This window comes from Sphaeramia orbicularis, chromosome 1 (genome assembly GCF_902148855.1).
Source record: "Sphaeramia orbicularis chromosome 1, fSphaOr1.1, whole genome shotgun sequence".
NCBI lineage: Eukaryota > Metazoa > Chordata > Actinopteri > Kurtiformes > Apogonidae > Sphaeramia > Sphaeramia orbicularis.
In genome coordinates this window covers 52,111,900-52,137,015 of record NC_043957.1, presented here as the reverse complement: position 1 = coordinate 52,137,015, position 25,116 = coordinate 52,111,900, and the positions used below count along the sequence as shown (strand labels likewise).

The 25,116-nt window shown below is 41.0% G+C and overlaps 1 protein-coding gene across 3 annotated transcripts in view; it reads left to right on the top strand.

Annotated features, from left to right (window-relative positions):
• Positions 1-24,673, top strand: part of fbxw7 (F-box and WD repeat domain containing 7) — a 151,729-nt gene extending 127,056 nt beyond the window's left edge. For all 3 annotated transcript variants that reach the window (XM_030141074.1, XM_030141081.1, XM_030141090.1), the window contains 8 exons: positions 2,397-2,531; positions 5,281-5,404; positions 5,575-5,711; positions 6,876-6,989; positions 14,110-14,291; positions 16,240-16,465; positions 17,949-18,159; positions 22,027-24,673. In XM_030141074.1, coding sequence (XP_029996934.1) covers positions 2,397-2,531; positions 5,281-5,404; positions 5,575-5,711; positions 6,876-6,989; positions 14,110-14,291; positions 16,240-16,465; positions 17,949-18,159; positions 22,027-22,295 — 1,398 coding nt within the window. In that variant the 3' untranslated portion in view covers positions 22,296-24,673. The remainder of the gene's footprint in view (positions 1-2,396; positions 2,532-5,280; positions 5,405-5,574; positions 5,712-6,875; positions 6,990-14,109; positions 14,292-16,239; positions 16,466-17,948; positions 18,160-22,026) is intronic.
• The last annotated feature ends 443 nt before the right edge of the window (positions 24,674-25,116 follow it).

Sequence of the window (25,116 nt, the reverse complement as noted above, 5' to 3'; positions counted from 1 at the left end):
ACGTGACGATGATGGGTATAAACTTGTCACAGCAGGTTCTCAGGAGACTGGTTGAAGACATTTTCTTTTTAGTGTAACTAGGAATTTATAATGTAATAATAAAATAAGTTGATGTGACAAGTCTACTATGATATATTTCAGGTGATCACTTAAGATTAATGTTTATTTCTTTTAAAAGTTGACACGAGATGCATTTTCAATAATATTCAGTGTTATGTAGCCCCCGGGGGACCATTCTTAATGTTTATTCTCCATTTGCAGCTGTATAGCAGTCAGAGTTGTTGAAACTAGCACTAAATTTGAAATAAAAAATTAAAACAAACATATTCCTCAATGTTATAAAAAACTGGCAAGAAGTTTTATAAATGTCTTACAATCTGAGAGGTTTAGCAGAAGTGTAAACAAAATATTCCCAGCACAGGTTGGGGATTGCAGACCTGAGGTGTTTATTATGCTGCTGGAACGAAAACACAAATAATCATGTCAGAAAATTGATGTAACACGAAAGTAGCTCCTGCATGGTCCTCACTGTTGTTGAGATGAGGTCTCTGAACCCCCTGATTACCTCCAGAGCCAGCACCTCTGGCTAAAGCTTTTAGCTGCCAAATTACAGGTGGTTTGCGTGTGCCAGATTTTTCCTCCTGCCTCATAGCCTGTAATCATTGTTAGATTTCAGTGCTCCACATAGGAAAACAACTGTTGGGCCTTTCTCAGTAGACGGTTTTAAACATCTGAGTGTTCAAGTCAGAAAAAAACCCAGAGGTCTATTACATAGACGTATGACATGGATGATAGAGTCTTGTGCCTGATGATCAAATTTTCCACTAATGTGTTGGCACGTAGAAAACACACAGGTGCCTGAAGCAGCTCTGTGCTGCTGCTGAGGGCACGCACAGTATGGATCATTAACGTGTTACAGACGCATTACACAGAGCTGTATGTTTCCAAGGCACTCCAATCAATTTACTGTATCAAACTTGCCAAAGGAAAATAAAAGCTTACAGAGGCACACTGGAGTCTCTTGTCTGTCGGCGGTAAACGGGCACAATCTGCCAATAACACCCCTCTGTGGTGTTTGCAGTTAACACTCTGCATCACAGCTGTATTAGTTTTGGAAATGCAGATGTGGATGTGTAAAGAATATTCAGCTGGTACTAATCAAGTATTGGACTGTGACCTGTGACAGCAAAGTGGCACAAAGTATTTTCCACCTTTTTTTAACAGTAAAAACCACAATAAAAACATGATGTAGACAGTACTATGTATGCACAATACTAATGTGTAAGGGGTAATGTACAGATATCTGGGCTTTATTGTGATGTAGGGCTTGAATAAACCCCCTCAGGGCTTAGATTGCCCTATATTGCAATAGCTGCCAGTTGGCTGTATATCATCCTGCTTATTGCACAGACTCTTACTAAAGAAGTCAATAGAAAATCAATTGCAACAAAAAATATTGAGCTGAAGGTGGAAGTGTGTCCTCATGAACTGACTTCAAGTTTGTGTCGGAGTCTTTTTTTTTTTTTTGTGCAGGGACCCAGTCATTTGTTGACAGTAGTTAACTGAATTTCGAAGCTAATGACTGCAAGTAGGTATATGCACTATTCCAATATGTCCTTTTTAGGGGCATGTACTTTTCCTGTTAAATGTATAGATTACTACAAAGTGAATTTGTTAATAACCTGTACAGTGATTTCAGATTTTGAGGTAATTTTTCACAAAAACACTCTTCCTCCTGAGTTGTTCATTGCCTCTCTTCTGCTCTTCTACAGCAGCAACAGTGTGAATTCCTATCTACTTTTAGCTGAGAAATGGACTCAATAGAAAAATACAATACATGGCTGGAAGTATATTTATACTTAATACAGTACATCAAAGATAAATACACTGCATATACCTAATAAAGTCACTGAGTTTATTCTGTAAATAAGTAAACTCTACAAACCAGAGGTAAAAGCTGAATGGTTAGCTGTTGGTAAAAAAGGCAGGTTTCTATTTCAGTATGTCCTTTTTAGTGGGATGTACGTCTCCTGTTAAAAGTATATTAAGATTACTGCAAAGTCAATAAAAAGTGAAGTACTTAGCAAATCCCTGTTAAAAATATTAGACAGGGTTTGAAAAGATAATCTTAGCACTCATGATAATTGATAATTTGAACGCCCATGGATGTCAGCTGTGAACTAGAAATTCTTATGATTTGAAATAGGATTATATTTAGCTGCAATAAAGATTCGTAACATCATTATCATGCATGGCTGACAACCCATGCAGTTCAGTGCTTTTAATTAGCTTCACCTTTTTGTTCATTGACACCAGCTGTCACTTTATGCCAACTAACGGCCCCACTATAAAACTGGGCCAGTCCTGAAAGCAAACCTGTCCTCTGTGTGTTTCAGAGCTGGACTGGCCCCGAGAAGCTGCTGGCGCTGGATGAGTTGATTGACAGCTGTGAACCCACACAAGTCAAGCATATGATGCAGGTGATCGAGCCGCAGTTTCAGCGAGACTTCATCTCCTTGCTCCCCAAAGAGGTGAGTCCCCCGAATCACCATTCCCTGTCCAAACTACTTTCCTTCGTCTTCTGCCATGAACTCCTGTGGGAATCCTTTTTGGTGGATGTCGTCTTCGAATGGCAGAGACGTACATTCTTCTCCGTCTCCAATCCTGTCAGTATCTTCTCTCTGATCATTTAGGGGAAACAAACAGCATCCATAGCGTGTCTTGTTTTGGCTACGTGTCATAACTGACAATACACACAATCTGAAGTGCCACACTGATGATAAGATCACATAGGGGATTCACCCAAAACAGCCTCAATCCACTGTATCTGATGTCACTGATCAAATACTTAACACCTTGTCTCTTTCTGGCAGGTGTTTGGATGAAGGGGGGAGGTCAGATTAGAGCGTGAGGCAATAGGATGCAAGACTTCAAGGTGTTGGCACCTCTTACAGCAAAGTCAGATACATAACAACATAACGTGTGTTCTCCCTAGGACAAAGAACAGAGCCCTCTGCCCTTTCTTTTAGTTTGTTTTCCCTTTGCTGCTTCTTTTTTTTATATCTTGTTCCTTCTGACTTTGTTTGATGAACTAATCTCCCATCTCTGGTAGAGCTGGTGGAATATTATTGGTTGGGGCTGTCAAGTCATTTTTACAGAGCAATCCTTTGGCCTAGACTAGACCCAGAACTGAAACTATGAGTAGATTCTGCAAAATCCTTCACATCAGGCTTATAACAGATTCTCTGACATGAGGTTTATTCATAAAACCATTTGAAATATCCTCAAACCCGATGAAGACTTATGGCTCAGACAGGCTTTCTGGTGGCTGACTCATCATTTCAGCTTAGGCTCTGTGACATGTTTTTTCTGGCGAAACTAATTTGACCATTAAACACCTTCAGGGAGTGGACAAGACAACGGAGCTATTGACTGAATATCAAGCAGCTAATGAGCAATGCACACTTGGTGACGTCAGTTTTCATCTCAGTGTTGCCACAGGAGTCAAACCTTTTGTTTACAGGTAGAGATGAGTTAGACAATGCTTGAGTTTCCAGCAGATGCTCCACAGAGCTCTTCAGAAGGAGCTCAAAGCTCAGACACAGGAGCTGCATTGGATATCTGATAAATTAAACCCTATGTACAGACTCATATACATTTGCTTAAATCAGTGTCAATAACAAACACATAATAAATAAATAAATATATAAAAAGAAAAACGAGGAGGAAAAAAGATTATGGCAACATGTTATGGTAAATCCCTCCATATCACATCATGTGCAACTATTTTGTAATTAATTAAATAATATTTGTGTATATACAGTACAAGGATTTTGTCTTTATGTTTCACTCTTGAATGTTTTTGCCTGTCTTTTCTGACTTTCTTTATGGTATTTTTGCTGCTTTTAGGGTTAGGGCTGATCTGACCCACTTCAGATTGAACTGGTCTGTATGTGGCCCGGAAACTAAAATGATTAATGTCATTATAGTGTAAATTTGCATTGTACAAATTAGGGTTGCACCCATCCAATACTAGGATCAGATATCGACCCCGATATCAATATTTTAGCTGGATCAGGGGTTGGTAAAAGCAACCAATCCATAAGACCTATCCTTCCTCTTTTTTCCCATTTTTGCGACAAGGGCTATGTGCATGCCGAATGTAATTCTAAAAGTAATCCGACAGACCTGTGGAGGACATGGTGGGTTATATACCTCTGTAGATAAAGCTGTGAGAAAATGAAAGTGAGGTCCCCTCACCTTATCACTGACTACCTGTTGCCCCACGAAAACAAATTTACGACCGGATTGAGGTTGGGGGGGGGGGGGCATGTTATGTGCCTAGAGTGATTTATACTGTTGTAATGTACAACAGTAGTTGCCAACAAGAGAGTGTCCCCCCCAGTTGAGAACCTCTGCTCTAAATCAACAATGATATCGGATCGGTATCGGGTACCAACCGATACACAAGGCCCCAGCATCGTATCGGCATCAGAACTGAAAAAGTCGGATCGGTGCATCCCTAGTACAGATTCATTCTGCGGGCTGGATTGGGCTGTCAGGCCACATGTTTGACACCACCGATGTCATGATGGAACAACACCATGTCAATCCATAATACGACACACCTCAGTCCAAGTGTTCGTGAAACCATCCTGTAATTTGTCACACTGTTAGTTTTTGGGTAATTTTTTTGCCTTGGATTATTGTAATAAGACACAGTTTACAGCTCACTCTATTAAACTGACCCCTAATCCTCACCTTTTCATGGAGATACAGAGCACTTGACCTAATGGTGGTTCATTCACTGCACATCCACCACCGCTTTTCATAGACACTGTGAAAACTGCCTTGGCTTTGTCCTGATATACAGTATACCCATCTAAATATGTTGGGAAAGCAGAGCATAGTGCTTTAATTTTTTTTTTTTTTTGTAGCTCAGGGGTCGGATTTGCGCTCATTACCAGGTTTTGTGTCTTTATGTGCTGGTTTTGGCTCCACAAACTGCATTCCTGGCATTATTACGTGCTGTGTGAAGCTCCTATTGTACATATTTTGTTTTCAGAGAGTCGTTGATTGAATGCTGTTGTCTTTCCTTCACTAAGATTTATGTCGTTAATTTTGCGCCCATATTTTGATAGTGTGCTTTCTTTACTCCAAACCTAAATGCTTCTTTGCACTGTTGTACATATACACCTGCTATATTAAATAATGAACTCTTGTGCTGTTTTTCATTTTCTATTTACTCATCTCACATTCCTTGTCCTTGTCTTTCGACAGCTGGCTTTGTATGTGCTGTCATTCCTGGAACCGAAGGACCTCCTCCAAGCAGCTCAGACGTGTCGCTACTGGCGCATTCTGGCAGAAGACAACCTGCTGTGGAGGGAAAAATGCAGGGAAGAGGGTGAGTCGAAGTCTCTGTAACAGATGCAGACAGACTGCATGTGGCCACCCAGCGGGAGCGCTCCTGAACCACCACTGTGGTTATTGCTGTACTTAGTTTTGTTTACACTCGTTTTACTTTTAACTTTCAATGGCTGTTAGTCTAATCAGTTTCCCTCTGCGTCTTCCCAGGCATTGATGAGCCTCTGCCCCTCAAAAAGAGGAAAATCGTCAAGCCTGGCTTCACTCATAGTCCCTGGAAGAGTGCCTATATCAGGCAGCACAGAATAGACACCAACTGGAGGAGAGGGGACCTCAAATCACCCAAGGTAACTTTTCTTCCAAACTTTAATTCTCCACAGGTTAGCGTTAGTCTTATAGATTTAACATCAAATGGTGGCAAGTCACAGAAATATGGTTCAATAAGAGTCTGAAGTGTGGAGTTGATGTAAAGTTAGTGATGGGTCAGAGCTGTGCTCTGCACTGCTCTGTGAATGATAATTGAGCTGGAGTACAGGATAATATTCTTCCTCAGCCTGCATCCAATTGTCTTTTGCCTGTCTAAAAATCTTCCCTTATTGACATTATTGACTGACCCTTAAAAACCGTGGACTGAATAAAAGTAAACACCTACCTTGACATGGTTTGCAGACAAAATGGTGTCATAATTTACAGTCCTATGGATATCCTGTTAAAGATCATCACAGAGGAAGTCCAATTCTTTTTAATGTAACTTCTTAATCTCGACTACAGTAGACCTGTCAGGAATAAAGTTTTATTCAATAAACATAAGATCAGAAAGTCTGATTCAGCAGTCGACCGAATCATCAATAACACATATCCACACAATAGACATCTCAACCTTCTATTATCACCAATAACCTATCAGCGGAGCAAGGTACAAAAAGGAAAACTAGTACTTATTAGATGATCCAAAAAGGGAAAGGGAATGACTCGTGGGAAAGTTTTGACTTTGTATTTCCAGAGAAGTTGATGTTAAATGTGAGTCAACTGAAGCCAGGTCTTTTTCCAACCACCATCTGCTGACACTTTAAGACACTTTCATATTGACTTCAGTTTGAAGCTGTTGACGTTTCCCTTTGTAAAGAAAGCAACTTTATACGTAAGAACCTACACATGCTGACTTAAAGTTTGTTTCAGTGATCTTCATACTTATTTGCATATGCAGTGTGCTGTCATTTGCTGAACCAGCAGTCTTGTGACCCAAAACTAGCCATAAGAGACACACACACACACACACACACACACACACACACACAGAGGTCTGCTTAAAGAGCTATGTACACCTGCAGCACTTGATGACATTTCTGTCTTATCTCCTTTTCACTTTGATGTATAAAACACCAGAGACTCGTCCTTGACAGCCTCAGTTCTTGCCATTTGCTTTGTCATTCCTCATCTACTGTCCAATCTCTCCTCTTCCTCTAGCTCTTCCTCATTTAATCTCTGTCTCTGTCTGTCCCGTCCCAAAGGTGCTGAAAGGTCACGACGACCATGTGATCACCTGCCTCCAGTTCTGTGGCAACCGCATTGTTAGCGGCTCCGATGACAACACACTCAAAGTGTGGTCAGCCATCACAGGAAAGGTAAGAGTGTCTTCTGTTTTCACTTAGCTGTCATGACCAAGTTTGTTGTGTCAAATCTTAATGGACATACTTTTCAAGTTACATGAATTTTTCAGAGGTATTGATTGGGAAGAGAAGGAGACAGTCCTCAGGTTTACAACTAAATCGTTCAAAAAGCTTCCTGTGCTCATTTGTAGCATGTTGTACATTCCATTCCATGTCCATATAAACAAATGGCTCCTACTAACTTTTCACATACAAACTTCCTGGTAGTTTTACTTTCCACCTCTGTCTATTCCTTCCCTTCACACTTAACCATTTTCAAACTTGTTACACAGCACATGTCCGCAAGCAGTGTTAGTATTCATAGCTGACGCTGGTGCAGCCACACAGGCCTTGTGCTGCAGCTTTACGCAGCGTATTAAAAAGAAAGGCAGTGGTTGTACTGTGGCGTTCTGGAAAGGGTCACAGATTGTTGTAAATCACCATGCTTTTCATATTACACTGTAGATTTTTCTTTTAAAGTGCTTTTTACTAAAATCTTCTGTACACCTGTATTCCTTATTTCTGCTCTCTCCTTGCACCTTTACTCTTCAAGTAAACTAGATAAAATTGGTCCCACTGCATAGCCGCGCTCTTGCAATTTAATTTCACACAAACTACTTATTCAGAGAAAAAGGCTTTAGAGAGATGGAGATTCTCCATGATCTAACTGCTGCTGGTTTCTCTTTCTGTTGGATACAATAGGCCAGAGAAAGAAGACACAAGCTTGCTTTTCATTGCTGCAACAACTCTTAAGTCTAACAGATAGTGAAGCTGGCATTCAGCCATGTGGTGATTACACGCATATCAGTCACAGCATTTGCTGATCTGAACAGATCTCGCCAAGGTCATCGGATAGGCATGGAGTAGGAATTGGCTCTCCTTCACCCGAGACTAATACGTGGACGTAGAGCTGGATGATCTGGCCAAAAGATCATATGACAATCTTTTGAGGTAGAATCATAGTACACAACGTGAGTCACAGTTTCTCTAATCTCTTATAAACTATAGGAGAATTACAACTAGACTATAAAAAGATGCCTTCAGCTTTCTGAAAGACTTGGTCAGTGCGTGATGAAATTTTTTGCATAGTTTAGGACCTTTATTGCAGTATTTTTAACAATAGTCAGAAGAACCCCAATAAAAATGTGTTAATTGTTGAAATAAACAGTATTCCACATTTCCCTTACTGTATCTGTGACAGCTGCCACATTCCCCACTAATTACCCAGATTCTAGTAGTCTGCTATAGTCTCATTCCTGTCCTTGGAGTTTTGGAATGTAACATGAAATACCTCTAACGTTGTGTATTGCACCATCGGCAAATCATCCATGTAAAATTAGTCCTACTGAGATCTACAGCCAATCTATTAACAGGGGATACTGTAATTGTAAAGTTGTAATTTTTTTTTTTGTCTGTAGGAGCAGCAAACCTCTTCAGGTTCTAGGAGAGCATGTTTAGTGTGGACGGAGGCTTAAGAGTCACTATGAATCTCCTTAAAGTCATTAGCAACATTAATGGTAAACACCCCTCAAATGCAGCGCACTCTGTAAAATCCAGTAATTACACTAGTACTCAGACCTTTTAAGCTGAATATTAGTGACAGTTTTGACAGCGCTGTTATTTGTTCATTTATTTAATGATGTGATCTGTACAATCCCTCTGAAAAGCAGATCATTTACTGAATTAAGATCGTCAGATTGCAGTCCTATGTAGAAGGCACATTGTCAAGTTGCAGAAGCAGGAGCTTTATGTTGGTGCTCAGAACATCAGTGAGTCACAGCACCAGCAGGCTTGACCACTTTTGTGAATCCACCCTGTATTTAGATTGACGTCACAGACAGACAGCATGATGGTCCCTAAATCTGTTTGTTTACATTCATCACAAAAAAGAAAGAAGCCTAAATCCCGTTCTGTGTACGAATCTGTATTCAGTGCACATCTCTCTGGTGGATTTTATCTCTTTGCTTCCTTAACTCTCAACACCAGAGAGAATCCCCTCACTGAAGAGGAATGGCCAATTAAGCCTAGTCGACCATTTCGGGTGAAGTGGCTGTCAGTGCTAGTAAAACTGTAAAGTAAAAATACAATGGGATTACCAGCACCTGTGTTTTTTTTCCCCCTCTGTGCTGTCAACATTCTTTATAGCATGTTTGAGGACTCTTTTGCTACGTTTTCCTCGCTGTCAGTTCATCCCTGTGAGGTGCTGGATTGTAAAGTATGTTTGGGGATCTTGGGTGAACGTCCCTGGAGACTCCCAATACACATTCCAATATCTATTCCTCTTCTCCTTCACAATACAAATTATAGCAAAACATCTCCTCCCAAACCATCCTTTCAAAAAGTGCTTTATTTGACCTTGATGTGCCTTTTCCTACTTGCATATATTCCCCAGTGAAAGCTCAGGGTGCCCTTCCACTGCCTGGCTGCGAACACCACAACTTATGCCTCACTTAGACTCAAATCAATAAGAGATAGCAGCAAGACGATGAACGGAAATGAGGAATGCTGATTTCAGTCTCCGAACACTGTCATTTTGAGAGAGATCTGATGCCATTAAGTGAAAGATGCACTTGTCTTTTCTTCTGTTCCATTGCCTTTTCACAGCAAAAAAATGTTTTGATGTAGGGGTTTTTTTTTGTTTTGTTTTTTCATTCGGACAAAAGCAGTTCCGTAAATCTAGACTGAGATTGGTGAAGGATTTCTGATTAAACTGTGAATTGGCTCAAACTGTGGTATCAGCGGCTCCTTCTGTCCTTTCCTTCTGATATAGTGCTCCGCAGTAATGTAGACGGCTGTAGGTAGAGGCTTTAAATTGTTCCGACAGAAAAAGAAACTGGCCACAGCACAGACAAACTGTGCCAGAGGTAGGGTGCTGTTAAGTCCTGCTCATCTTCTCAGCTGCTTGTGTTCTCATTTCACAAAAATCTGTGTGTTCAGCTTTTTCACTTGAGAGTTATGAAGATTTTGGACAGTCCTGGGTGTATTAAGTGGTGTTCACACAGAAATGTTTTGGGTCTTATCACTTTGATAACCTGCCTGTCTAAAAGTACATTTTTTATTAACCCTTTATCGGGCAAGTGACAATTTTTGGTAATTTCTGAATACATTACAAGACAGTAAGGACAGTGAGTCAACAATCTCAGGTCCAATGTGGTCTACAGGGTCTGTAAAGTCCACCTCTGCATGAATAGTGAGTGTACCTGCTTTGTTAGGTACCATGAATTAATGGTACTAATGTAAGGAATGATGTTCGAAGGGATAATGTGGGTGTGGACAGGGGTCTGGATCAGCACTTACGTTGGTCTAATGTTAGAAAAGTGATGTTCTAATGTTCTAAATACATGTTCCTTTCACCTTACATGTGTTTTTCTTGTATTTTTCATATGTACCTCTTGGATTTTTTTTTTTTTTTTTGCTACTTTCGAAGGAACCAAATATGGTAACTTCTTTGACCTTGATTTTTCCATTTACTTGATGATACATGATGATAGTTTTGTTAGGTCCTCCACTCACACTAAGGTTTAAATTTTTAATTTCAGAGTATTTCTATGAGTGCCCTATAAAGGGTTAAGGTGAACATTAACTTGTTACTTTTCATCTTATGTCTTAGTAGAATAATGGCTCTTTATTTATCATATAAAGCACATTGTGAAGTTTTGAATCATCTTTGCATAAATAACTACTTCATGGTGAATAGATTTCTTTTAGGTTGTTTGATGTTTACTTCTACATTTATCAGTTACTTGTTTTGGTTTTGATTTCAGTGATTCAGACCATTCATATAGCTGTTCATTACTTTTACTTGGACACAGTTTAACAATCACCGGGTTTCTAATAAATATGGATAATGTGCTTTCAATGTATTTCATCATCATTTTTGGAATGAGGTGCAGGAAGGGATGACTTATCTGCTCTAAACTTTATCACATCGGGGTTTTAAAAATCCACCGTCGCCAACCTCAGGTAAATATGTGTTCCTTATTTTGAAGAAGCTCTTTGCATTTCCATGGCGTACATTTTAATATTCAACACTACTGTATTAGTTTGAGAGGAGTCTGGTGGTAACAAATGGTAACAGAACAAACTACTCATGTGCCTGCCAGGTTTTGTTCGTGCTCTGGATTTATCTTCATGCATAAAAGTATAGCAAATTGAATTCTTGCAGTGAAGGAATCAGGGAAATATTATATGAACACATGCAACATCCCCCCACACCTGGAAGAACCATGTTTTTGCCTAGTGATCAAGTAAAGCAACAGGCTTTTAATTGTGGTGCATGGGATTTATCAAACATAAATGACCAGAATTATAGTGGCATGTGCTGACGCCTGGTTAGACTGATTTATTTTTTTTTTAGTTTTCTAACGTTGTTCCTGTGTTGGTGCTGAAGACAGAGCTATTCTGACGTTTGCTTCAGACTCTGTCTTCACCTGTTGGGCTGTTGTCTTTGCGTATCATCCGGCTTCAGTGAAGCGATGTCAGTCTTGCATCGAGGTGCACAAACAGCCTCACACTAACTGGGTGTTTCAAAGGTGGCAGCCTGGTGCTCAGCAGAGCAGCGCCTGTCCTAGGTGAAGACTGCCAGAAGCAGACTCAGCTGTCGGGCAGATCTAAGATGGCAGACCTGTGGACTGCTGTCATATCCAGAGAGAAGTGTCCTCTGCCAGATGCTTTAGCTGCATGGATGCCCAGTTTATCTTCCCCGCCTTCTAATAATTATACAGAGGGCTGAACAGATTAGACACTGCTTTCAAAACTGTGTCCAGTTTAGGAGCATTGTTTAAACCAGTGGACATTCAATAATTACTTAAATATATACAGTCGTGGAAAAAATTATTAGACCACCCCTTTTTTTCTTCAATTTCTTGTTCACTTTATTGCCTGGTACAACTAAAGGTACATTTGTACAAATATAATAATAACAACAAAAATAGCTCATAAGAGTTTAATTTCAGAGCTGATATCTATCCATTTTCCATGTTTTCTTGGTGATAACCAAAATCACTTCAGTTCTTACATCAATATCTATGGCATTGTACTGACAAAAACAGTGCTTTTAGGGTTTCCATGTTTTCTTTTCTGTCTGTTTTAGTCACATGATACACACAGGAGTTAGTACTTGATTGCATAACCATTGTTTTTGATGACTTTTGATGGTCTAATGATTTTTTTCCGCAACTGTATAATAATCTACATTAGATACGTTATACGTTTCTCTTCAACCTGATTCATTTCATTAAATCAGCTTTTTTTCTTTTATCTCTTTGCATCTTTTTGAGCCTTTAAACATCATTCAAATTGCTACTGCAATCTCTTGAAACTAAATCTAAATGGAAAAACTGTCGACGGGATAGAAATCTAAACTGTTGAATTAACTCCTGTCACCCATGTGAGGCCTTACAGTAATTTCATGGCCACAGTTTCAATATGTTCAGTTTTTCAGAAAATCGTAACTCCTTTCACTTGGTCAGAGTCCAAAAGATTAAAATAGAGAAAAAGATTAAAGGAAACATATGAAAAGTTACCAAATGATAACTAGACTGAAGCACAGCCTGGGTAATCATTTAATCATGCAGTGAGGATCTATGATAATGTGGGGTGTTGACCTGAAGTACTTTATTGTAACCTTTGTAAAACATTTTGCCCTGGGTCAACGATTTTGTCCATTTTAAAGACAAACGCAGAGATAGTGCATTAATTATGTTAAATAGTCCTGAGTGCTATGGCTGATATAGTGGAGACTCATGTTGTTTTTATACTGAATGAAAAGAAAATAATGACGTAAAGCATTACATGAAAACCCTCACAGTCAGAAAAGGTCCTTCACAGGTTCATTAAAAGGATGCTAATCTTCTTTCACTCTTAGCGACTGCCTCATTTTCTGTTTGTTTCACAGACAGATAAAGACGCCTAAACCCTTCATTTCAGATTTTCTCTCTTCCCACGCAATGTTTGAGTGGGCTCTAATCACACACTCTGAATTTTTTATTTATTTATTTTTTTGTTCTTGTTGGTGCCTCAACCAGTGACTTGGACTCACTAGAGAAATGTCGAATACTTGAGAGTAAGAGAAGAGAAGCAGTTATATGAAATGTAAGCAAAGGTACATGTTTGACAGTCAGGTCTGGCTAAACCCTGATTACATGTGCCAATATTTTATGGTTTCACCACTAATTGTACCATTTGCACAATTTTAAAAGGCTAAATGACAATTTTTTTGTAGTGTTTCTCTGTCTTTTCCTGGTGTAACAATGCTTAGAAAAAGGACCTAGGTGATAAAGCCAGTGAGACTTTTAACAGTGTAGTGAGGCTGATTGTTAGGTCAAGCCATATTGGCCCACAGTTAATGAAGTGATTCTCTTTATCACAGGACAGAGAGGAAGAAGACAGGCTGTAGCGTCATCTTCCTCCTCTACTCGCTGCAATAAAAACCTCTTGCCCTATGTAGCCATTCAGCACCAAGCGGCTTATCAGCTGCTGTCAGGGGTCACGTGTTGTACACTTCAATGACACGCTCTACTCTGAACCTGACACAACCACTGTACTCACCAGCTACTGCTTCTACAGCACCTTACCCCCCCCCCCCCCCCCCCCCCCAAATCCTCAAAGAATCTGAATGTAATGCATTTAGGATGAATGAACCAAGGGACAAATGAGATAAACTGTGGAGAAGCAAATTTAATTGATCAGAAAGATTTCCATAACTGCAGGAATCAATAGGTAATCTAGCAGCCCTAATGAGGATGAATGGGTGCGTTTCTGTATGGAAGACAGTTGTCAACCCTTTCTGCAAATTGAATGAATGAATGGGCCACTTTCCCAGCAGATAAGCAAAAGCAATTATAAAAGCTGGTGAAAGCTTTGAGAGATTTGTCCTTTACAGCAGCAGGTAGGAATAGCCGAGGTCGTCTTTTTCCTGAAAGGTCACACAAAATTCATTTTACCTGTCTGTTGTCCCCTGAAGGCTGAAGGAGCGCACAGGGGAAAAATCCCAAATGTGATTTTGAAATCACCCTGAATGTCTTTTAAACTAAGTTTTACCTGGATCAAAAGTAAAGAATGGAAGTTAAGAGCTCTTCTTCTGTTGTGTTTGCAGTGTCTGCGGACGTTGGTGGGCCACACAGGAGGCGTGTGGTCATCCCAGATGAGAGACAACATCATCATCAGTGGCTCCACCGACCGCACACTCAAGGTCTGGAATGCAGAGACAGGAGAATGTATCCACACCCTCTACGGGCATACCTCAACAGTACGCTGCATGCACCTACATGAGAAAAGGTAAAGAGCATTGTTCAGCCTTTACTATGCAATGTACAGCACTTTGGTGGTTTCAGCAGTTGAGAACAGTAGCATTCTTTCCGTGGAAGTGCCAAATGCATTTGAAGCATGTTTCCATCATATGGTTTAGAGTGAAAAAAAAAAAACAGGTTGCATTATGTAATCAGAAGGTTCCAGTGCATTCTGTACGTGGCTGTAATAGAGGGAGAAGTTGTAGAGGGCATGAACCAGAAAACAAAACACTCTATTAGCCAAATAAATGTGATGAAACAAACAAGCAAAACCAGGCACCTTGGCAATCAATGCGGGGTAAAAATAGAGAGGTCTCAAAGAAGGTTTCTCCGTGACTGAAGCAGCTGGTTCTTCTCTAGAAGCAGAAACAGTAGATCGTTAGTTAAAAGTTCATATTGTTAGCACTTATTCAGAAAAAATGTGTGCCATTAAACACATTAACTCTTTAGGAAGGTATGTCTGATGGTCCTGATGACATTTTAGGCTGTTTCAGGTCAAATTGATGTGAAACTTGATAAGTGGTGTTAGTGCTAAAGATACACAGCAGGTAATGTAACTGCTGTCAAATAGAGTTCTTGTTTGAAGAAGGTAAAAACCCCAAATCAATTATGGACAGAAAATGAATGTGTAGCTCTTTTGATACTTATATGGGTCATTGTCACATTAAAGATATACCTACAAATTTAAGGCAATCTGAGTTTTAAAAAAACATGATGATGGGGTTTGCTGCACTGATGGTCCATCAGAAAGACATTTTAATTCATCTGTTGAAATAGTCATTCGATCTTTTATAAAACGTTCAGAAAATGAACACCATATGTATTGAAAATTGGTGTAATTATTAGTTCTATCTCTGAAATCTCTGGAACATGTACATTTGTACCTCAGCACTACTTAAAAAAACAGTCCTCTGGCCTTTTTCCTCTGTTATTATTAGAATCATAACACCTGACTTAACAGCGATGCTACCAATCAAAAGAGCAGCTCTCCAGTGCTCCAGGACCCCGGTATCTGTTCAGAAGTGAGCATGCAATCTCATAGTGATTAAATAGACCCTGTGAGCCGTCTTAAGTGAAACTGCTGCTCACTCATTCACTCAATATTACACTCTAGAGACTCAAAGTGCCCTTTTCGCCTTAGGGCTCACCAAGGGTTTGTGTAGCACTTGATTACTCACACAGTGGAAATGCTGAGGGCTGCAGGCAGACAGTGAATAACATGTTGGCGATTTCCATCTCATGTATTGCTGTGAGGCATCTTACAAATAAAGAGCACATGCTACGTGTATCTGCTGCTTTTTTTTGGATTGTCTGTATAACCTGTGAATGAGATGACATAGTGATGTTGAGGAGTCTCTTTATTTAAGAGCTCATAATCCAGAGGAAATGAAATAAGGCTTTCTCCTTCAGTGATGAGTTTTACCTCCAATCGCTTTTGTCTGTACACTCATTTTGTGTAATCCTAAAAAGATCACATTCTAAGAATAATATCCTGAAAAATGTAAAACTTCGGTGTGTAATCTCCCCTTCAGGGAGTTCCCTGTCTTTAACCTGTACCGTACCTTTTCTTTGCCATTCGGGGTGAAGATGGTGCTCGAGGGCGCCAGGTTGAGTCAAGGAGCGGTTTTGTACATTCAAGTGCAAACATGAATGCGACGCTGCAGGTTACCATTTGTCAGAGCAGCTGAAGAAAACGCTCATACTTGCCTCATTATATCAGTGCAGCTGTCACCGTGTGAATGAGCTGTTGTGTACACTATTGAATTTCATCTCAGAGCGTGGATCTTTTGAGGCAGGTGGACCTTTTGTGGGAAGCTACAGCTCAGTGTTAAGACTAACACTGTAAACTGTGCCATACCCACACTCACACTGCAGTTTCTTTACGTCTCACTGCTTCACTCACTTCCTTTGTGTTTTCCATGTGGTTTCTCTCTCAGGGTGGTCAGTGGCTCTCGTGACGCCACGCTGCGAGTCTGGGACATTGAGACAGGTCAGTGTTTACATGTTCTCATGGGCCACGTGGCAGCAGTGCGCTGTGTCCAGTACGACGGCAGACGGGTGGTCAGCGGTGCCTATGACTTCATGGTCAAAGTGTGGGACCCCGAGACGGAGACCTGCCTCCACACGCTGCAGGGCCACACCAACAGAGTGTACTCATTACAGGTGAGCACCCTTACAACGCCAACCAGCAATCGCCTCGGTCACAGAGAGAACATTTCAGCTTTGTAAAGAATTTTATCACAATTTATAGAACGTGTTTCATACATTTTGCAAAAACGACACAGAACCAAACACCTCAGACATTACATGGCCAAATGAAAAGGTAAGAATTAGAAATGCAGGTGAACATTAGGGTTTTCTTAAGCCGAAGACTCAGAAACTCAGACCTGTTGGCCAGAATAGTCTATTTTCTATAAGCATGTTTTTTAATATAAAGTACAGCTTAACCAGTGTTTAAGAAATGGAAATTATATGCTAACTTCATCTGATTTATTTACCTTCTTTGAGCAACTACTGACTTCAGCGTGATGCAAAATTGCACCATTTTTCATCTGTTAACTAAAAACAAACAAAAAGAAAAAAAAAAAAAAAACACTACCCAATTCTTCCACAAACCAAGTAAAAGATTTAAAAATAATGGGGTTTTATCTCCAAACCCTCACTGTTCATTATAATAGAAAAATATAAGTGCAAGTAAATCTATAAACAAATTTCATTAAAGGTTTTTACTCAGGTGTGTTTTCTGACAGTTTAAAGGCAGAGAAATGGATAATGAGACCCTCAGAAGGAACTGGGTTTGACCCGTAGGTTTTGGCTAAAGTAGTCTGCTTTTTAAGTGCCATGTGAATAACTACATAGAAAAAGTTGAATCGATTATGTACCTGTGGAAACCCTGAGTCTGTCCACTCATGTAGAATTACACACTGAAAGACTCAATTTCTGGCTGGATCTGTATTGCCTCATAATGTTGAATTGATTTAGCTGCTAAAAGTTTGCAGAGTCTTTGTTCAGATGTGCAGGAATATATTTTGAGCAGTGTTTTCTTGACATTTCTTCCCACTCCACATGATTTGAAGTGTTCTTCCTCTTCTGCAGCTGCTAAAGTGCACAGAAGTCACAAACAAGTTTCTTTAAATTGATTGCATTAATGTAATATTTTCACCCTGTGCATGTTTCTGTCAATTTTTATAGTTTTTAAATGAATTCCCTCTAAAAGTGTGCATGTGAGCTTGGTTGTTAGTTTATTTGGTGCAAAAATTAATTCCTGTGTGTGTCCTCTAAGATGTCCTCTCACCCACTCTGTGTGATGACAGTGCACTTTAGCTGGTGCTATCACCCTGAGCGAGTGAGGAGGCAGTTTACTGCTCTGATAGATTGGTTTTGTGCCACACTGCATTGCTGGGACTTTTAGAGTGTTGGATAAAAAAAAAAAAAAAGTTTAACTGATCGATAACATTCATTCATTCCCCTGAGTCTAATCTTTGGTTTGTTAACAAAAAAAAAAATCGAGCTGATATTTGCTATAATCTTGAATTGACAACTTGAAAATAAATCTCATCAATATTCAGCGTGAATACAAACTGTGGGGCTTCATTGAAATGAGAAAGTGCCATTAGCTCAAGTGTTGACCCTCTGTGCCCTGCAGTTCGATGGGATCCACGTGGTGAGCGGCTCATTAGACACGTCTATAAGGGTCTGGGATGTGGAGACGGGAAACTGCATCCACACGCTAACGGGGCACCAGTCCCTCACCAGTGGCATGGAGCTCAAAGACAACATCCTGGTCTCAGGCAACGCGGACTCCACTGTTAAGATCTGGGACATCAAGACAGGCCAGTGTCTGCAAACCCTGCAAGGTGAGTCTGACTTAAAGGACCTGGACTCCTCGGACCTCCACCACATTGTTCACAAAGAGAATCCGATTAGGACCAGGTTCGGAAAATCCTGTTGCTTGGTTCTGAGCTTGTTGTCATGGAAACTCTCTATAAAACTGAATTCACAAAAAGCTGTTTTGAAATGAAAAAAAAAATTACACCGCGCATGTAGTAAATCACCTGATATTGTTCTGCATTCACATTAGGAGTATCACTATAGAGGCAGAAGTGAAATGATTCTTAAACTCCATCCCTGATGGTCTTAAAAAGCCTTGGATACAAGTTTTTGAAGCCTCCGTATCCGTGTGTGGCACTACAGACTACAACCTGCTGCTCTCTGATTACACTCATTTTCTTTGTGTCTGTCTAAATACTCCTAACTCCATTAGCACAACTGGTGCCTCACAGGAAGTTGGAAATCCTGACTGAATAGTTGCAGCAAACAGCAGCGCCCCACCCCTAAATGCCCTCATTAGCAAAGAACAGCTCTGTATGCTGCTCCTCCAAACACAACACACAAACTGGCTAAACAAAGGGAAGCCCCAGTGAGAGGCTGAAGCGAACGGGGGGCATGTCTGCGTGGTGAGGAGGGGGAGACAGGAGAGGAGCTACAGTGCGGCAATGAGGGTCGGCGAACTTTGTAGGTCACATAATCAGGGCAGTGGACAGTTTCTGCTACTCATTAGTGTGTTTTGATAAGACAATAGGCCAACAACAAGGCTGTCACTGTCAGCTGAGGAGCTCAGTGGAGGTAATGATGCAGCAGGGGCTTTGTTGTGGTAATGGAGAGAGGGGGAGAGGCAGGGCTGATGGGGGTTGGTGGTGCAGAGCAGTGTTGTTGTATACACAGCCTTTGAACTAAACGCAGACAAAAACCGTAAAGATGTGAACGCTTGTTGACGGCGAGACTTCAACAAATGTTCTCTGCAAAGTGGGAAGACAGTAAATGTGTGAATTAAACAGCTGCCATAGCAACCTCAGTAAAAGCAGTTTATTTGCTAGCACTTGATTCTCGGCTTGTTTGTGTTTCGCATCGCCCTGATTGATTTAATTAAGATATCATTTTCAAGCCCTCAGGGAAACCTCGAGTCACTTGCTCACACTTACACGTAGGATCACAAATAAAGTCAGTTCAATGAAGGCGGTAACAGCCACCATCTTCATTTTAACGGTGGCTTGCTGCCAGCGAACACACACACACACACACAGGAGGCAGAGGTGTAGCTGTCGCTGTTAGCCTGTGTGACAGTGACAGGCCTGAGCCCCGGTGTCTCGTAAGCCTGCCCACAATGCTCCGACTTCACTACACTGTCAGAACAGAACAGCCTCAGGAATAAAACAGATGAGCTCCTCTCCCCGTTTCACCAGCTCGTTGGTTTTCTCTTCAGCTAGTTATTCTGGATCTGGCTCTTGAATGCCACGACTCTCCATTTTGAGCTCACCCTAAAACCCTAAGGCTTGTTTACTTATATCATGACTCCTTACGCAGTAGATGCTTTCGGAATCATCTTTGCATATAGATATTAGACATAATAAGTAAATAAATAAAGTCAGTTTGTCTTTGAATGCATCTGTAGTCCTGATGTTCTTTCAGTCTGTCTTCATGGTTATTCTACCATTTACGAAGTGAAGAGCTACAACGAACAGAGAGCTATTAGACTGTTCAACATAAAATGCATATGCACTAGAGGTGTAATGGTACAGAAAAAATTTGGTTCGGTGCGGGGGTCTTCGTTACAGTGAAGGACACTAATTTACTTAAAAAAACACTTTAAATATAACCGATCTCCACAAAACAATGTCGGCACACCGCTCTTGTTTTGTCGACTTATCTCTCTCTTGTGACATAACTGACAGGAAATCTGAAATGTTCCCAAATCACTGACCTTGAGGAAGACAGAGGGTCTTCCACTCTGGCCTTGTACCTGTGACGCTGCTCTGAGCTGCCATACTAGTTCACCTTCAGCATGTGTATGGTGCGTGTACCACTTAGACGTCCATGTAGGATATCAGATACCGCACATGGGTTCTGCTTGCGGCCATTCTGCTCATACTGTCTGTGTTCTGCTTCACAGTTAGTGTCTGCGTTCCTCACATAGGCTACATGTATTCGTTCGGTACACCTCCGTATTTTATTGAAGACCCCAAACCAAAACAGTTGGGCACAAATGAGTGCACTGTTAAACCCCTAATATGCACATGAACAAATTAAAATGCATCTATTTTTACTGTTTTCAGGATTCATTACAGTCTCAAGGCATCTCTGTATTGTTCTTCGGTTTTCCATTTTGCATAGAAAACGTTAATTAATCCAAGTAGATCCATCTGAACTCCACTTTGATTTACAAAGAACTGTTTAATGAAACCAACTGTATCTTTTCAGGACTGTTATACAGCCACGGAAAAAATTATTAGACCATCAAGAGTCATCAAAAACAATGATTATGCAACCAAGTACTAACTCCTGTGTGTATCATGTGACTAAAACAGACAGAAAAGAAAACATGGAATGCCTAAAAGCACTGTTTTTGTCAGTACAATGCCATAGATATTGATGTAAGAACTTAAGTGGTTTTGGTTATTATCAAGAAAACATGGAAAATGGATAGATATCAGCTCTGAAATTAACCTTTTATGAGCTATTTTTGTTATCGTTATATTTGTCCAAACAAATGTACCTTTAGTTGTACCAGGTATTAAAATGAACAAGAAATTGAAGAAAAAAAGGGGTGATCTAATAATTTCGACTCTACATGACTTACCTCACTATGTACTATGTGGATGATTAGCAGAATAAAAACAGTTCCCATAATTCTTCACATTCATTGCCGACTGACAGTATTATGTTTCTGGATGACCGATTTTACAAACAGTGCAGCAAATGTGGCAATGTGTCTACTTTGAAACCACATATTTTCTTTAGTTTTACTTAGTTCACTCCCTGCGGATCTCTGCCTCTCTCCACAATGTCTTTGGCCACAAGTCAATGCAAGAGAGCGATGTTGTAACATAAATAATGTGTATATCCAGTCAAGACCAGACAATCAGTCAGTCAATATCATTCATTCACGAGTTCATTGCAGGGCTGACACATACAGACAAATGACAATTCGCCATCACATTCACTCCTACAGTGATTTAGACTGACCAGTTAACCTGTTAAGTGCATGTGTTTGGATGGTGTGAGGAGGCTGGAGGACCCACAGAGAACCCACACAGACACGGGGAGAGCATTTATTTTTCACCGCAAACATACAAAATTAAAAATAAAAATAAATAAAACAAATGTATTGATTTTACACCAAACTTTGAATCCGGAATATCATCATAAAACCAAGGCTGCATGACGGCTTCCATTTGACCTGGTCTACACGCCAGATAGTCACGTGACCACACACTGCACACACTTCACTTCACATTAAGCAGATTGCACATGCTTATATGATTGCACAGGCTGACAGTTGCTATTAGATTAGTCACGCAGTTTTACTCCCAACTATGCTCTGTCACCGCATTGATGCAGCAATCCACATCGTAATGCATCCGTGGATCGAGAAATTTCCACAGCTTCAGTAACAAAGAACGTATTTTGTGTGAGGAAAAGTAAGAGTGAATCTTTTCACAGAGGCTGCAGCGGCCTTGAGCTCATTGATCAGTGGTGTTTAGTGCAGTCAGCAGCACCTTGATAATCCCTCTGCACTTCCACTGGACTCAGGGTCTTTCTGGAACAAAGAACAGGGCTTTTTGCTCTCAAAGGTTTCCAGGGAAAGTTCCAGTGGTAGCACTAAAACTCTTTTCTTCCTTTTCTTTCCTGTCCTTTAACCATCTGTTTTTCCTTCATGTCTTCAGGTCCACACAAGCACCAGAGCGCTGTGACGTGCCTGCAATTCAACAAGAACTTTGTCATCACCAGTTCAGATGACGGCACGGTTAAACTGTGGGACCTGAAGACGGGCGAGTTTATCCGGAACCTGGTGACTCTGGAGAGCGGCGGCAGCGGCGGCGTGGTGTGGCGCATCCGAGCCTCCAACACCAAGCTGGTGTGTGCGGTGGGGAGCCGCAACGGCACAGAGGAGACCAAGCTGCTGGTGCTGGACTTTGACGTGGACATGAAGTGAGAGGAAGAACGGCGTGGCGGGGAAAGGACAAAGAGAAGAGAGCGAACCACAGAAGAAGAAGGAACGGGAAGATGAGGCACCTGAAAACGCAAAGAGGGCCAAAACCCAGAACTCTTCACCCAAACGCGCAAAATCTACAACCGATCACCACCGACCCACGCACAGTGGGCTGTCCTGTCCTGTCCTCCACCATCATGTTTCCCGTCCCCCGTTGGGCAGATGTTACTGACAAAGCCACAGACCCTCTCATGTGTTCAGCCCCCGGACGTCCTCAGGTCTGAGGTGGATTCGGAGGGCTACAGCTGGGGCAGTGGGGGTGGGGTGGGGGGGTACTACCGCTGTTTGTCCCGTGATTGGCTGGGACAAGGAAGAGAGGAAGAACGACTGATGGCAACTGAACTCTTTGAAGCGACTCCCCAGCCTTCGGGTTCAGCGGGGCTTCACTTCACACAGAGACTTGGTTTAGCTCATGCCTGACAGATTTTGAGATGTACAGAGATATATTATTTTTTAAAGACCCACACACCTCCCCCTCCCCTCCCCTCCCCTCCCCCCCTCCATCACCTGCTCATGCCCACAAACACTTACACATACACTCAGACGGCCAAGCGGAGAGTGGGAGAGTGGAAAACACACCACAGTACACGAGGGATAAAAGGTGAATTCCACACAGTTACACCTGAAGAGCTGCTTGTTGTAGAGGAGTGGAAGCAGGAAAGACGACGGAGGCTTCGGCCTGTAATCAGGCTCATTTCTTGTCACTCCATTTCTGTTCTTATTGTTCTCCACTCGTTTTTTTTCTGTAGTTTGATTTCTTTACAGTATCGCACACAAACACAACTGTGAATTTCAAGACTTCTTTGAGTGTTTGGTTTATCATATGAAAGGGGTTCTTCTTTTGTTGTTTTTTTTTTTTTTGTTTGTTTTTTTCTCTTTGCCGTTGCCAACAGCAACTGTTCCCAGTATTAGAACCTGCTCTGTTTAGGTTTGCTGTCATTATGTCACAGGGTTTTTTTTTTTAATCAGAGTTGTTTGTTCTTTCTTTCTGTTGTACACATACCTGGGGTTTGGAGCTCCGTCTCCATAAAAACATCAATGCTGTCCAGAATTTTTCAGTCTAGCTGGGGTGGTTTCCTCAATGCCGGTGCTGTGATGAGAGGAAGTAAAGGTTCTTTGCTCAAAGCGCTGTGGATTATGGCCCCCCTGCCCCCCCCCTGCAGCCCCTTCCCTCTACCGTGTCCCCCCTGAGTGGCCAAACTGTATTTATGCTGCTAGATGAATGGAAAAAAAAGAGATGGAACTTTTACTTGCTGTGACGTTTTAGTCCCAGGCGAAATTCCAAAATTGAACTCTATATGTTTGGACTTGAAGACAGAGAAAAAACAAAAGATAACATCCAACATTTTTGATTTATTTTGTTTGTTTTTGCCACTGAAACTTGAGCCAAACGTGCCTCTACGAGGCTGAGAGGAGGGAGTGTGTCTGACAGATACTGACGGGATCGTCTGCAGAGAGGAAACAAGGGGATGTACACTGTTGGCGTGCGTGTGTGTGCGCGTGTGCATGTGTGTGTGTTAGCGTGTTAAATGGGCAACTTGTAAACACATTCCTTGGGACAAAGCTCTTTCAGCCTGTTCTTTGGGGAAATGTACAAACGCTGTGTGAACTGGCAGTGACAAAAAAGGAAAAAAAAAAAAAGAAACTAGCAGATGTGTCGGTTTTAACACGTGAATGAGAGAACTGTCCGTATCCGTGTGTGATTGTTGTTCTATTCAAAGATGTCTGAAGCAACAGAGGAGACCATCACAAGCGTCATCTGACAGGTGGAGCTGCCAGGAGTCTTAGTGTTACATGTGTTGCAGTTGAACTCGCCGGGGCGGCCGCTCTGCTTGAGGAGCTGCCTCACCGACTGTCAGCGGGGGAAAATAAAAACACAAAACGGCAACAAAAGTGAACACAAACATTGTAGCCAAAACGAAAATCGTCTCAATCTCCAAGAGTCACAACTCAAGCTGAACTGTGAAAGTGGTATAACACTGTATATTAAAAAAGAAAAAAAAAAAAGAAAACAATCTTGCTCTATCTCCTCTTGTTGTTTTCTCCCTCTGTTTAATTTATGATCTGGTTTGAAAATCAGATTTGTTGCAGGTGTTTTATTTTTTCAGTTCATGTAAACTGCCTGGCAAAAAAGAAAACAGACAGAAAAAACCTTAAAGGGATTGTGTATTTGTTTGATTCACTTAGAATTTTATTTTCTTATAACTTAAGTGCAATAAAATGTGGGTTTTTCTTTTTTCATTTCAAGCATATCAGTTGTCTGTTTTTGTTACCTGTGTGAAGGCATCTTCTATGTTTAATAAAGCAAATTATTTGGTTAATTGCATCCACAGGGGAATATTTTCAACTAATATGAGTGAGAAACTTCTAGGCCAAATCACAAACGGTGACAATGAATTATAACGATGACAAATGACCTTCTCCAGTCTTTGTTTGACAGAGGTTATGTCTTTAGTCTATTATGCCTCATATTTAAATAGATTATTTATAATGTTGTCTTTAACCACAGTAGTCCATCCATTCCCAGCCTTAATGTTCACTGTTACCAACCTAGCAGAAAGACGAATCATGAAAACGTGTCCTGTGTTTGAATCTCCTGCATTAAGGTAATCAACAGTAGTGTTTCAGATTTGTTTTGGTTCCAAAAACAAATCTGTAATGCCAATAAAACTAGTGGTACCAGGCATAACAAACCCCGCCCTTTGCACATGATGCAGCTTATTTTAGCATCGATCCAGCTGATGTCATCATGTCTGTGCGTGTG